The 16,316-nt window shown below is 41.0% G+C and overlaps 1 protein-coding gene across 2 annotated transcripts in view; it reads left to right on the forward strand.

The window, feature by feature from the left end:
- atg7 (ATG7 autophagy related 7 homolog (S. cerevisiae)) overlaps positions 1 to 16,316 on the forward strand; it is a 54,941-nt gene that overhangs the window by 24,750 nt on the left and 13,875 nt on the right. For both annotated transcript variants that reach the window (XM_056437455.1, XM_056437454.1), the window contains 2 exons: positions 3,014 to 3,094; positions 7,671 to 7,793. In XM_056437455.1, the coding sequence (XP_056293430.1) occupies positions 3,014 to 3,094; positions 7,671 to 7,793 (204 nt within the window). The remainder of the gene's footprint in view (positions 1 to 3,013; positions 3,095 to 7,670; positions 7,794 to 16,316) is intronic.

The raw sequence follows: 16,316 nt of genomic DNA on the forward strand, positions 1-16,316 counted from the left end.
CCGATGAATCTTATTCTCTCTTTTATAAATGACAATGCTACAGCGTCAATTTACGTCTCACATTCCCAAAAGTCTCTAGATTTTGTTTCACAAAGCTATCTGTTGGTTTGACAGAAAATCTGTCCAAACATTGGTGTGAATCGTAGTGTGATGTCATTAAAATTTGATTTCCCAAGGACCAAAAACCCAGACAAAATCATCAATACCCCATTTCTTAGTGGACGAGACCTGAAGGGCTGCTCTAGTAAAACACACTGGTTAAAAGCCTGTTATATTTTTCTTGTTCAGCTTTCCAAGCTGTTCCCTTTTGCTGACTCCCTGTTGTCACATACTCAAGTATCTCACTCCTTCCATTTGCATCATCATCATTGCTTCCCGGGCGCATCACTGCAGCCCACTGCTCCTTAATAACTAAGGATGGGTTAAATGCAGAGAACTAATTTCCCCTTGGGGATTAATAAAAGTGTATATTATTATCATTATTCATCACCCTGAGAATCTGAATTTTTGCCATTTACTTGACACCTCCGCCACTTGTGGTATTTCAACCAAATAATCATGAGAAAAGTGGAAGGCAAATAGTGAGAAGGAGCGAGTGAGGGAGAGAGAGAGAGAGAGAGAGAGGGTATGCCTGCAATTTTGTGTATATTAAATACAGTTTTGTTTATATTATGCATGGAATGCATGTCCCTTGCTGTGTCGTGCTAATACAGGGTGCAGATGTAGTTCGAAGCTGCAATATTTTCCGTGATGCCACAGTGACAGCTTCTGGTGCATTCCAGAAACTACATAATGTTGAATTTATTTCCAAATGTCTGAACAACAAAGTGCCAAATCTGCCAATACAGGGCTCTATATTGTTGAGTACTGTTACAAACACCCTCAATTTGGAAAAGGTAGATCTCCCCCACCCCCAAACCCTCTTAGTGAACAAACGCATTGGCACCAGGACAGACAGACATATCTGTTATTTCCAGAAAATATCTTGTTATAAATGGTCAACAGACGCTATCTGGAAACACATTTTATTTATTCACGATACTGAAATCCTTAACTCGATATAAAGGATGTAGTTGTATTGTGTCATATATATGATGCTATTAAGGCAATACAGATTTATGTAGAGCTGCTAGTCTGTTCAAACTCATCTCACATTTGTTAATGTCTCTACTGAACATGTCTTTGCCATCAGTTTTCAGTCTTCTCACACTCATGAAATATGTATACAGCCTGTTAATGCGGGCAGATATAAAAGACATGAAGAGATTCAGAAAAAAATTAGCAAAATTAAATTAGCCTCCAACTGAAGCTGTTTGACTAGATTCAAACGTCTTGTAAGATTTTTTTAAAAACTTGATTTACATATTAACCTGATAGCCTGCATTTGCCACACAGCCTTGGCTAATGCACATTTGACCCTGCAATGGGCGGGCATGAATCCGTCTCATTCAAGAAGCAAAAGCTTTTAATTTTTCTGCCCTGTACGTTTTCACCTGGTGGAGTTTGATACTTTTTTTGGAAATATTAGTCCCACCAATCAGTAATAATGACATTCAGGAAGTGCGTGGTGGTGTACATGCATCACCAGAAAACATAATGAGTGAAGCTTTTATTAAGAAATCACGAGGATGTGGGTATAAGAGAGGTGGATGTACACGTGCTGAATGGAATATACTGATGAAGTGGTGGTTTCAACATGTGTCACAAAGGTGAGTGTGTGTGTGTAGGTGTGTGTGTGTGGGTGGCAGGTTCTTTAGACAGTAATGAAGGTAATTAGCCATAATTACGGCAGCCATAAATAGGAGTGAAAGCTTTCAGCTGTGAAATATGTGATGAAAAGGTATTTTTAATATGGTAGCCTGTGCTCCCTTGCGGCCTCTATCCTCACTCGATCCAGAAATTAATCCACCTACGCCGTCATGGTGGATCCTAACCCCTTAAGTGTATCTCTCGGAGTGATTCGGCGAGGAGAGGAAACGCCAGAGTAGTCTTTGCTGAAGTCTTTTCGACACCCGTTACATGAAAGAGGCGTGGCACACAGCTGGAATAATCTCAACCCATGGCCGGACTCTAGAGATGAAACTGTTCAGGATGTATAGTTATTTTAGGTTGTCAAACTATCTGCCCTTCACCGATTATGTATTGCTCAAGTAAGACATTGTTCTAATCGCATTCCTCTGACATTTCACCTTGATACTACTTGTGTTTTTCTATTGATTTTAGGCTAAATCCAATAAAACTGCTATAATGATGCCACTATGCTTACAAAAGCAAACGGCTGCTTTCGTCAAATTATTAAATCAATAACAACACATAACACATGATGCCGCATTGTGAGTGTACTTCATAATACATTATTACAGTTCTGCTCATCTGACACAAAACAATGGACGCATGATGCAGCTGTGCACACGTCATATTTAATTGACGTCTCCTGTAAATTCTCCTCTGCTCCTCTCTTCTGGCGTCTCTTACTAGCCTCCTCCGCTTGTATGTCCCAGGGGTGGGATTAAGAAGTGAGGAGAAAAGGAAAGGAATCAAGGAAATATGTTGGCATATTGAAAGGCACCCAGTGTTTCACTGAAAAAGGCTGTCGTCTCTCTGGCACCAGAGGGCGCTCTTGGCCTGATTTTAAAATGTAGAAAGCACAAGAAGCCAAACTTCCTCCAAAATCGCCAAACCCCCTCTTTAATGTTTTACTACTTTACTAGTGTTGCATTTACTAAACTTGCCAATAGTATTGCCTTCAAAGGTACTTTATTGTCACAAACTGAATACTTTCTGTCCAAAAGGCACTGTTGACATCCCGTAAACATATGTAAGGCTCTATTTTCGCTTGTGTTATCTTTTCTATTTCAGCTCTAGACATTTTGTGTGCTCATAATTTAAGTTTTCATTGTTTATGAATGATATGAATGTACTTTTAAAGGAGTGGGCCTCTTTGGGATCCTACTGTACTATTTTGCTCCTCTGTTTCATGTCAGTTTTTGACGTGTTGATTTCTTGTTGACAGATCCGGGGCTTTCTTTCGAGGTTTGACAATGTCCTGCCCGCAAGCATGGCCTTCGACAAATGCACTGCCTGCTCCCCCATTGTAAGTATCCTGCATTGTTAGTGACTAGTTCAAATGATGCGTCTTCAAATCCAGTTTACTAACAAGACTGAGTTAAGAGAGTAGAAGAAAGAGTAATGTGTCTTTGCAGATAAGGATGTTCTGATTGTCTTATCAGATGAGATTCTATTATCTAATATGTCACAACATTGTTCTGAAGCACACGTTGCAGCCTTATCAGAGATGAGGGACTCCCAACCCTCTCTGTTCTACATTGTTCAGTCAGTGGAGCTGTGTTGAAATGTTGCCCCTTGTGGAATACTGAACACACACACACACACAGGGAAAAGCTGGTAAAACCATATGGTAACAATCAGGCAGCAGTTGCACATTGTCGTATGAATGGAATTAGCTCCCACCGAGGGGGCGTGCACATACGTGTGCGTGCATGTACGTGCGTGTGTGTAGATGGGATGTTGAAGGGTCCACACATCCCCAAGTCAGCCAAGCAGGGTAGGAGAGTTTGTGTCGTTTTACCACATTGTCATTGGTCCACAGTCAACTGGCCAAGCCTTGTCCCAGGTGACCTTGTCGTCACCGTGTCCAGTAATGTGATTGTTGGTGTACATTAGTGTAAGACCAGGGGAGGGGCACAAGTTAGAGAGAGAACATTTCAAAACAATGTGGGGGGGGGGGGGGGGTTGGAGGGGTAAAGAGAGGAAGTGTAGTGTTGAATAAGGGTGTTGTGATGAGTGGAGGACTGGTATTCTCTCTCTCTTTCTCCCCTCTCCCCTCATCTCAATGCAGTCTTTGTGTCTCTAAAGAGGTCATAAAGTCCCAGATCTATCACTTTCATGTGAAGACAGACTGAGAGAGAAACGGGGAGAAACCAAGAGAGGGGGGCTTTTTCTAGCTTTGCTGAAGTTTTGCTCCACCTACGCTGCTTCTGAGAAACAAAGTGTAAAGTTCTACTCGATCTTAAGGTTTCATGTTTCTGCCAGTGTGACTCATGAGATTATTTGGACTGTTTGGAGGGCTCATAGGGTTTGATAGGGATTGGGGTAAAGCCTGTGTAGTCAGGAACAATGAACAACACGAGTTAGGAAAGTCGATCCTTTGCTGAGGCAGAGATAAAGGTTATGTAGAGAAACTGGTGAATATGTTTTGATTCCTTAAATCCCACCCACACACCTTTTTTTTCATTTGCTTATCTGCCTTTCTTTTTTCTTTCTTCAGTTCCCCTCTTTTCCTCTCTGTCTTACCTTTTCGCCCTTCCTGTTTTCCCTCCCCGTATCTCTCCTCCCTTTGTGTGTCCCCCTGTCCATCCATCAGTTTGTTCACTGTAACATGATTGTGTGTGCGCGTGTCTTTATACATTGTGTGTGTGTGTGTGTGTGTGTGTGTGTGTGCGCGTGTGAAAGCGAGTGCGAAAGCGAGTGCGTGTCTGTCTGTGTGTATTCCTGCTGCTGTCAGGTCACTATGGAAACAAAACAATTCAGCCCCTGTCTGGGCTGGAGCAGTTCCTGTAGAGTTGGGGCTTTTTGTGTGTGTGTGTCTGTGTGTCTGTGTGTTTCCTAACTCTTTCTTGGGCTGCAAGCCAATAAAACTACACACCATAGAGTAAATCGCAGCTGACGTGGTCTGAGACCATGCCAGACACCTCTTACTACAACAACTTGTGCTAACACTACCAGATATGCCATATGCTAACAATAATAATGGCAAGTTAAAAAAAAAAAAAATACAGATGTAGTGCAAAGTATTAAAAAGACAACATAGCTAAAGCAGTTCTGCCTTCTGAATAACTAGACTGTTAGAACTGTTTTGTATGTATACTTTAAAAAACATTGGCCTCTTGTCACAGGTTATAAAGATATAAACTGTAATGTTTTTAGAATTCATTGATGCTCTAATTTAGCTGCTTTTTACAAAGTTAGATAATTGTATATTAAATGTCTTTGGGTTTGAGACCATTAGTCAAACAAAACCAGTAATTAAAAAAGCTATTCTTTGGCTGTGCAGAATATTTTTTTTCATATATATATATATATTCTTACTTCTTACTAGCAATTACTTCTAAGTGTCATCACTCCTTTTAGAATATTACTAAGCAAAAAACAAAACCAGCAATTAAAAAAGCTATTCTTTGGCTGTGCAGAATATTTTTTGCATATATGTGTATATATATATATATATATATATTCTTACTTCTCAGTGTCATAACTCCTTTTAGAATATCACTAAGTGCTGTTTTTACATATATTACGTCCACACACATGCATTGTACCGCAATCACACCGCAGTGCCACCTACACACACTTTATGGGATGTGCTTCCTGTAACGTGTGCTGAGCGTATGAAATGCCATGAGGCCCGAGTGGTTTCTCAATGAGTCAGGATGGAGTTTGTGCGTTTTGAAGTGTCTAAACTGGCTTATTGACTTTACAAGTCAAACCCGTTGAATCACCAGGAACTGTTTACTCATAGTGTTCAGTCAGGCTCACATCAAAACCACAAACCAACAACCTCTCAGCATTTTATTCCTTGTTATGCATCAGTAATTGAGTTGAACTGACTTTAACTTTAAAAAAAATAAAAGCCAACTTTGTTCTTCATGTTAACAACATTAGTTAGAGCCCCTCTGAGCCATCAGGACCACCCAGAGTTTATGTTTGATATGTTTAAGGATGCCACACACACACACACACACACACACACATGCAAGCACACACATACTCCGCCTATAATGTCGGATACTTTCAGTTAGTATCCACACGGTATGGATCCATTAACATCTTCAAAAAGAAATCATCATCACTGTAAAATAAAGCCGGAGGCTAGAGATTGATGTGGCTCCATAAGGAAGGAAGCTCGAGGACAAGTCACATGTGCACTTGTGTATACATGTAGCACACCCTCTAATCCAGATGTTGATGATTCCATGGTGCCGTGCATCAACAGCACGCAGTCACTACTGAAACCCATCAGTGGCTCAATAACAACGACGGAATCTAGTAAACGTTTCATGTCTCTTCCGTTCTGTGTGTAAACTTACACTATGTTCATGTTTGCATTGCATTTCCTCAACACTGGTTTTGGCACAGCACAGTTAGAATAGGTCAGATATTCGATTCTTCACTCTGCTGTTTTTTAACCCACTTTTTTTCCTTCTTTTTTATCTTTAAATAGATACAGCATTTGATGAAGGTACAATTATATGGTCAACATGCACTATCCCATCTCATTTGAGTCGGCTGAATTTTTCTTCTTAAGCTTATTTTTTTCTTCGGCTTATAATTGGCAGAGAGATTGCCCTGGAACTCTCTCACCACGTACACAATGCCCAACACTTTTCCATGTCACTGGATTCTGTAGAGGCCTTGATCTTATCTCTACTGATATGGACATGAGTGAAGGGTTTTAGTGTGCGTCGTGTGTGTGTAACTGTGTATCTGTGTGCATTACATGGAGTGATGCACTCCAGTGATAAACTCTATCTCAAGATCATCACAGTTGCTCTCTGTGTCATGAGCATCTGTATTTCAACAAAGTGTGTTTGGGCCGTCGGCGTCTCGTGTAACGGATCCCGGGGATGGAAGTGGAGAATCAAAGAAATAAAAGAGAGGGAAGGAAAGAAAAGAGAGGTTGAAAAGATGAACGAGGGACACGTCAGTGTGCATTGTGTGTGGTGTGTCTGGCTCCACAACTAGACGCCAGGTCAGTCTGCAAACACACACACACACACACACACACACGTGCGCGCAAGCACAGACGGTGATGCTCTCAGTGTGTTGATGTCTGAGGCGGAGGTAACCCTACACCTGCAGAGGGTCTGTGGGCGTTCATGAAAGGCTTGGCCAAGATGAGGAAGGTAGTCGACAGGGCAGAGTGTGGTTTGTGTGTGCGTTTGTGTTTTGGAAAGAAGGTGTGTGTATTTGAAGTCAGTGCTGGTTGGAGATCAAGGTAAACACTGATCGGTTTCACAGGTTGTGCCTATGTACCGGGACGATAAGAGTGCATTTTTTATTTCATACCAATAAAAGATTGTTTGTATCTGCTTTTGAGAGAAGATTTCTACTTCCCCTCATAATGTTTTTGATTTAGGTGAACAAGTCCTGACACATTAGCACGAATTGTCTTGCACGTTACACAATGTTTTACTTGAAGGGCAGTTAAAGGTGAAGACATTAATTTAAGCTCGTCTACCCTTGAGACTTGAATCAGAGCTTTCAGGGACATTATTACTTCCACATCGTTTAACGGACCTCCATTAAAGTCTACAACTTGCTGTAGTGTAAATGTATCGTGTTTATACAGTATAGCTGTCTCAATAACTAACACAACACAGCTCCTTTGTGTCAATTCTGTCAAGTTCTCTGTTGATTCCACATACAATGTATGTTTACGCTGGTCCAATAGGAATTAGCATTGCAGCCACAATATGATACTCAATATGCACATAGACCAAGGTTCAAGGTTATTTTTATTTATTTTTATTTGACCAAGACAGTGATATAATGTTTCACTCAGAATGGATTTACTATAAACTTGTTAATACTCATTTCATTTCCTGTTCAATCATTGAAAAGTTCTTTTTCTATTGTTTTTTTCCCTCCAGGTCCTGGAACAATATGAGAAGGAAGGTTTCACCTTTCTGTCCAATGTTTTTAATTCTACCCACTCATTCCTGGAGGACCTCACTGGGCTGACACTGTTGCACCAGGAGACGCAGGCAGCAGAGGTAAAGCACACTCCCATATACCACAAACGGGCTCAGATAAAAGCACAACGTCAAACTTGATGCATGACCTTAGTTAGTGTTTAGTTAAGCCTTGGAGTTGGTGTTTGATTTTTCTCAGTTTACATGAGATGGTCAGTTCAGGTCAGAAGCTGTTTGGTGGAGGTAGAAACGCTTTGAGCAACTTCTGAACATGACCGATCGTGCACTTTGTAAATGAGGCAGAGGACTAGAGGGAGTCCTTGCCCGTCTATCCTACAAAGGTCACTAGTAAATAATAAAAAGCACTGCAGAGGGAAAGTGCCAGGAAAGGATGAAATTAGCTGTGAGATGCTGAAGGCTCTGGAGCAGAGGCTGTGCTGTGCCTACTTAGGAAACCTTTATGTAGGAAATGTGGTTGCAGCGCTCCAGTCCTGCAAGCATACTGAACTGTTCCTCGGAGTGTGCCCATCCATGTATTGTGTTGTGGGAGGCTTGTGATGGAGTTCTATTCCAGGCTGTCTTTTTCGGGTGTACTGTTATAATATGAGACCATAGCTAAAGAGCATTTGGTATTTGTGTAGCTAGAGTAAGTCAAGTCCGTCCTCAGTGGGCATTGTACGTCCCCAATATGGTGCCTTATGACCAATTACGTTTTTTGGCAAAGCTGAAGAATAGAGAGCTTCTACTTTGTCTGTTTTTTGCAGATGATGTAGGATGATCAGGATGTCGTATTCAGAGAAGTGGTGGAAATCCTTGACTTGGGGTAGCAACTTGCTCACCGCCCATCAAGCTCTTGAATTCCTTCTCAAGAGAGGCTAAGACAGAGAATGACAGGTGAATTGGTGCAGCATCTGCAATGTACGTTAAAGGGGTTCACCACCCCGCCTGGCCTGGGAATGCCTCAGGAGAAGTCAGACGTCATGGCTGGGGAGAGGGAATTATGGGTGTTCTTGCTTCGCCTGCTGGAGCCGTGACCTGGGCCCGAATACGGGACAGAAGTCGGATGGCTGGATGGAGCTTACCATGGAGCTGAGTTTTATTGCCTCCTCCTGTGGAAACTGAAGTCTTGAAAGGGATTTCACTTCTTAAACTAAATGTTTTAATAGGAGCTCCACTGTCCCGTAATCTTGTTCTAATTATTCTGTTGCCGTAGCAGCACAACGTTGATGTCCACAGAACAACGAGGGGCAAAAACGTTCCTACAAACATGCAGAAAACTTGGTGGTGGAATATGGATGGTTTTCCTCAAGACTCCCCTCTGACATGAGACGGGAGGGGGAGGGGGGAGGGGGTGTCTGACATGCCGAGCTGTGGGAAAATCCCACGTACTTTCTCCACAACTCCTACGCATAACACAGATGGAGGAGGGTAGAAGAGAAAAGCAAGGACGCACGACGGATAGGAGGGAAAAGAAGAGTGTAGATAAGAGAAAAGAGTGGAGGGATAAAAGACGAGGAGAAAAAACAAAATAGGACGGGAGGTTAGAGGGAAAGAAAGTAGGAGCTAGGAAAGAAGAAGAAAAAGTAATATATATATATATATATATTCCTTTTTGCTCTCTCCCCCCTTCCGTCTATCAATCTGTACCTCATGCCCTATCATTCTCTCTATCTCTTTGGATGGTTCCTTCCTTCTCTATTCAACCCGCTCTCTCCCTTGATGAAGTGTGTTGAAGTGTCTGGCTCAGGTCCCTTTCTCCTCAATCACAAGATGGAGAGATTGTTTTGATTGCTTATCCCACTAGCGCCGAAAGTCTTAGCGCCTGTTTCCTGTACACAGATTAGCTATTTCAAAAAGGAGTCGTTTTTTTTCCTGTCCCTTCAAGTTTTTTCCCCCCTATTATAGGAAATCACAGAGGTTCTTCTCCCACTTCTGAAAGCATATTATTACTTATTTCATAGGTAAACCCACTAGAAACAAGCTTGTGGCTCATTTCGGAACATTTTAAGAATTACCGGCCTGATATTAATGATAATTCCCAATGTAAAAATTCGGGGTGTAAAGTGTCCTTGGATTTATATACAGATATGAGTCATCACTGGATGATGATCATCGCTTCCAGTTGCTTATTTACTGACTTGTTGCTTTAAGAAGGTGTTCCCTTTATCCTTAGACATGGCTTTAGTGTCTCTGTCCGCCTCATGTTAGGGACTCAAATGAAGTCTATATAGTTTTAGAAATGTGTGTGCATGGATTTTAATGGATTTAATTGACTTTATTTGCAATTAGTTATTTTTACAATGCTCACTTCGCTCCCTAAAGCATGGAGCTGAATTCATTACAGATTGTGTGTATCTGTGTATGTTATTGCGTGTTCAACTGTGTGTGTGAAACCTTTCTAAACTATAATCTACGTCACCAATTAGCAGTACTATGTACTTATGGCCTATTTTGGGCGAGTTTGTAACTTGAGAACCACTTCTTATTCACTCACCACATGGTTTTGGGGGAATTCAAGTTCGGTAAAAGTTTAGACTGACTGGAAGCGTGCATGCGTGTGAGTGTTGGCGTGTGTGAGTGAGTGAGCGTGCACATATCAGTGTGAATGGCTTCTTTGTGAGATCAGTCTAATTGGGATTTTGAACCCTGGCAGAGTGGAGCATGTACTATGAATCTGGCGTCTGGCAAATTAGTTACATGCTTTTTAAAGTTAAGTATGCAACATTGTATGAGTGGTAAGGAAAGTCGAGCATGACGAACCATTTTTATACACTCATGGCATGAGCTGTATTTGACTGTATTTCTCCCACTTTTACTCTCCCATTTGGTATGGCCGGTTTCCCGACTGCTTGTAACTGTCCACTGTCACTGCCCTCGGTCTCAGTTTACTTCAAACAAAGGGCTCGGCAGATCATGTGAAAAAAACTATTTTACAACATATTTTATTGAGGCTTTTGGCGTGCCACATGTCTCGGCCGATACGCGGTGACTTTTGACTAGTCATGGGGTCGGTTACATGTAGTTAAGCATAAATAACATTTCACAAAATGACTATTTATAATAGAAAAGCCCCTTCAGTTCAACCGGGTTAGATGGCCCACGTTGGCCCTTCCAGATCAATCCCTATTGCGTATTAACCAGCGTATTCGAGGGGTTACCTGAACTGCACTCAGCCCATTTTGCTGATCATTTAAAGCGAAGCTGAGCAGTGTATATCTTTGTTAGCCTGTCAGAACAGAGTGTTCTGTGGGCTGATTAGCCTTCCTGAGGGTCGGACAAATCAACACACACAAAACACTCCGAGTCGGAACGCAAATGAGAGCCTGAACTGGATGTTGGTCCTCTCCTCTGACGCATCCACCCTTTCTTTGGCTTGGCGGATGAAATTATATAAAATACTGTATATATTCATCCATACAGGCACAAAGAGAGGTCAGGCTGATCCTAAGAGGATGGAAGACAAAGGAGCTGTATTTATTCCCGACAAAATCTGAATATTACTATACCCCTTTTATTTTCCTAGCACAATATAAAAGGGCTACAACCTACACATAATAATGATTCTATGCCTTTGCTTCAGTCTATGAAACATACAGAATTGTAGTTCCGTTTGTATTTTTTCAATTGTTGACTTTAAAATACTATTTTGTGGCTCAAAATTGAGTTTCTTTGCTCAGGCAAAGTCAGAGCTTGTTTTTTTTGTGTTTATTTTTGGGAGAAACAATATCCAACTGATAGATTTCAGCCTTCCACTAAAAATTATTATAGTTATTTAAATTTAGATAGCACAATTTAAAATGCAAGACAAATCTCAAGCGTTTCTTTATACAGTGAAAACAATTAATAGAACATCAAAACGGACCAATCTATATAAAAGAGAATAAAGAAAATTTAAGAAAGTATAAATATAAAGTAAATACAATTAGTCATTACTTTTTACCCAGCTGCGCCCTGCTTGTACCATCATGTGATCGCAAACGAAGGCCTCGGTCAATGGTCATTCTTTATATGACAAAATCTCATCATCATTTTCAGTAAGCGGCCCATGTGCTGGTGTGCATGCGTGTGCCTGGATGTGAATCCCCCACACAGAGAACGTGTGACCCCCTCGGCACAAAGGGCCTTTCTGCAGAGTTCTTGTTCCACTCCCTTCCACCTACTCCCGAGTGAGCGCTGCCAGTAAGTCACAAGATGAAGACGTTCGCGTTGAACTTCGAGAAGAATGTGTCACTTGTCAAACTCTTTTCCTTCTTGATCCTGTCACATGAGTAATTCTCATTTGAATGAAAGGAAAAGCTAATCCTGCCAAGTAATTCACATTAAATTGTTATTGTAAACTTGTGCAATGGGTGTCAAATTCAACATTATATTATTTAATATAATTACCAGAACTGTACCACAGTTTTATGACCACAACCCCTGATGGAACTGACGCATGTTGCTGTCCCTCTGGATTCAGTGCAGAACTTGGTCCCAGAGAGGGTGTGCGTCTATTGTGGGTTTTAGTTGTTGAGGGTGTAACCTGTCTTTGTTCAACATCATCTCAATGTTGCATTTTGAAATGAAATCATTGTAAAAATTACCTCAATCCGTACATAATAATACAAGACCCTCCTGGAAGTCTCCAGGACCACGACTCCTTGGGGTCTGGGCCCCCCAATTTGTTTTGTAGATGATATTCCAGATATCCAGAGCGATGTTCATGAGATCAGTGTCTTGCTCAAGAACTGTTCATAATATGACGGCTACAGTTGGGACTATTGTGTTCATGGTGAGTTAGTTCCCGGGCAAACTATCTGCCAATAACACACTCAATAATTTAGTTTTAGTAGACGTTACCCTGACTTGAACACAACTCTACTTCCAAGCAGCATTTCTAAAATAATCTGTCTTGATAAAAATCCTGGTAGCAATCTGTGCGCCATCAGATGCCACTAATCATCACCGTGAGTCATTCTCATGGGTCGAAGGAGTAGAGGTTACGCAGCCACCCACGCTCCGGTCTGCGTAACACACTGTGCTGATGATAAAGTTGATATAGTTATGTTGGCTCATCACCAAGAGAATGTGGGAAACACACAAGTGCGAGCATGTATACGCACACACACACACACACACACACACACACACACACACACAGTAACCCAGACTCTCACCAGTCCTTCCCTCCTTTCTCCTTCTCTCTCTCCTTCTCCCCCCCCCCCACATAAACACACACTTGAGCGTCAGAGGGCCCCATGGTTGTCAGAGCTTTATCCAAACACAGCTACGGTTGCTACATGGTGCAATTATTACCAGATGGACTCTGGGAAACATATTAAGTCTGCTTTTTCATTAGCACATTGCGCACCCTCCTTTTAAGAAAGTGAGAGACCTTTTCAAAAGCTTAATTCGATACAAATTTCAATGTCATGCACAATTTCCCCTTTACAACCATTATCTCTGAATGGGTGTCTACTTCAATTTCCATTTTCTTCCAAATCAAGTTTTTAATTGTTGCTATGTTTTCAAAACATCCGGTTTTAATGTCCGTTTGTATATAAATCACACCCTTTTTCTTTTTTTTTGCGGTCCTTCTTAAACCCAAGAGAGTGTTCTAAAAGTTCTATTAAATTAAATGTAATGACAGAATTGTCCAGCCCTCCGACCCTGTGACAACTGCAACTTTACCTTCGTCACTAGCAGCAAATACATGTTAGAGCTTAGAGTTGAATAATTTATTTTATTGATTAGGCTATTTGCATTCATTCCTAATGTTCACTGGCTCCAGTTTATTTGAATTTCGTGCTTTTCTCTGTTACACCAATTCAATGAATACCTGAACATCTGCTATTGCTTTGATTTAACAATAAATATAATGTCCCCTTTGAAACAAAGGTTGCATTCAGTTACCTTATGATGTGTTCAAGCTCCATTCAGTAAAAATGAGTACGAGGCAAAGGTACATTGTAACATTATAATGATGTGTTCAAATGTAATCTTGTGTTTACTTGAGGAATATGAAGCTGATCATTAGGGATTAATGATGAATCACCATAAAACGGTATGCAAACGATAAAAAGGGCTGTATGTTGAAGTTTGGATTTTTTTCTTACGGTTAGTATTTTGACAGTTTGATCTAACGGGTATTGAGAATCGTCCAATTTCACACTTACACGACAACATTTCTGGTATCGTGACATCCCTATTACTGACACACGCACACACACACTTATGCCAGTGTCATCATGTATTACTGGTACTAAGCATGTGTGTATTTGTGTCCCGTGTGTATGCCAGCTATGCCTGCTTGACATCAACTGCACTACTAATTATAAATGTATGCTCTACTTTTAGTGATGTATGGTAGCTATGTAAAGACACATCACACCTCCTCTGCTTCCTCTCTGCAAATAGTTTCTCTCTGGATTGCTGTCTCTCTCACACATGCACACACATGTTCAGTCCTAAACATAGCTGGTCTGAATCTCCCCAGTTCTTGACGGGCTAAATTCAGAAGCTTCATGTCTGTGGCTTGACTTTTAACTTTGCTTGCTAACCTCTCCTGAGAGTTTGAAGCGTTTGGTAGTGAAGATTCCTGCGTAGTAATATGATGCGAGTCATTATTTACCTGTGTTTAACTAACCTCTCATGGTGTCCTCCCAGGTTCTAAATTATTCTACATTTTGTGTCAAATATGTGGGACTCTAGCTTGGCATCTATCGGATTCTGTATTTACTGCACAGTACATATTGGTAGTCGTAGTACTTAATATCATTTTTTACCAACCATAACTTTCTAGAGCACATTTTGTCCGTGCAGTCCAGTGTCCACCCACCCTACATGTACACACACTGCCTGTCCTGATGGCCTGATACCAGAGTGAGACAAACATATACAAACAGAATGCTGGACAGCGGTTTAACTCTTTATGAGAGTCCAAGCATTCCTAGTATTACTTGCATATTTTACAATGTTATGTTTGGTGAAATCAGATCTTGGAATTACAGTACATGGATATTTTAGTTCTAGCTGTCTTTCAATAATGGTTGAGTGAGAAAAGGCCTATTTTATTTTATTTTGTCACCATCTTTGAGGAATCCTATGAAGTCTATATTGCTTGTGGTCATGTATGGATGTTAAATAACAGACATTCTGTGTCAGGGCACATATGCATCCAGGACTTTGGTCAGGTGGGGCAGCTATGACATCATTCCTTTTAATACCCTTTGCCTCCTTTCTGTTTCCATAGCTGAAGTAATATGAGTCTAGCATAGCTGCTCAGTGTTCTGCTTATTAGAAGGTGCTATCGCAAGCAAAATACCAGTCAAATATAAATACCCAGGATACATGGAGACCATATTTTTTTTAAACTAATAATAAATACGCAGTGAATGTTCTTTGTTATTGTGTCACTATAAGATGCCCAAATCTATGTTGCACTGCTATATTCAACCCCTTTCCCTATTGTATGGAACATAGATTATATATCGATGAAGAGGGTGGTGTGAAATATAGCAGGTGATAAGATCTGAAACTCGTTGGTCCGCACATAACGCCACTGCAGAGCGATACTCCTGGTGGGCTGAATATTAATATTACACTTGTGCACCGGGCTGGAGGAGGTGGGCTGTAGGTGGGGGGGCAAAGGGGACGCATGGTACCCAGAACAGCTGTCTCGCATCTTAAGCCTAAAGGGGCCCATTCAGAATTACCAATCATTAGTCTTAGGAGAGTTATTTTCACAAGTCATAAATAGGACCCATCAAGCCAACTTTTCCTTCACTATGTGGGAAAACTTACAGCGGCCCTGCTCCTATACAGGGTCGCTCCTCCCCGGCGCCAGTCGGTCCAGAGTGATGCCTTCTTCTGGCCTGGCAGCTGGCCGTGTGCACAGACAGACAGACAGGACTGGGTAGTAGTCTAGTCGTCCCTGTTTAGCTTCTACTCTTCCTCTTCAGTAGCTTGTAAGAACTGTTTCTGTATCGGCTTTGCACGTTTAGAGTGGGCGTTCACTCACTTACTCACTCACTCCCTCACTCACTTACTTAAACCGTATGTCTCTCGAACTCTATTAAATAGTAATATATTTTTAAAATAAGGTTTTTGACCCTTTTTATTTATGCTTTCAAACACTCATATTTACCTTGATAACCCAAATAACTACTTTGAAAGACTCACTAATATTCCAGACTTTCTAAGTAAACACTTATCTGATAGCAAGAAAAGTTTTTTTTAAGACAGTTTAAAGAGACCAATGCTGAATTTGAAGGATGTTTACCTGCCCGACTTTATTGTGGAGCTCAAATGTGGCACCTGCATCCCCCCGTTAACAGTCAGGCCCATAAATATTTGGACATTGACACAAATTTCATCATGTTGTCTCTGTACATCACCACAATGGATTTTTAATGAAACAATCACGATGTGCTTTAAGAGCAGACTTTCAGATTTAATTTGAGGGTCTTTACATCCACATCAGGTGAAAGGTGTAGGAAATACAACACATTTTATATGTGGAACCTCCTTTTTAAGGGACCAAAAGTAATTGGACAAACTAACATAATCATCAATATAATTGTTAATTTTAATACTTGGTTGCAAATCCTTTGCAGTCAATGACAG

The sequence above is a fragment of the Pseudoliparis swirei genome, chromosome 18, assembly GCF_029220125.1.
Source record: "Pseudoliparis swirei isolate HS2019 ecotype Mariana Trench chromosome 18, NWPU_hadal_v1, whole genome shotgun sequence".
NCBI classification, from domain to species: domain Eukaryota; kingdom Metazoa; phylum Chordata; class Actinopteri; order Perciformes; family Liparidae; genus Pseudoliparis; species Pseudoliparis swirei.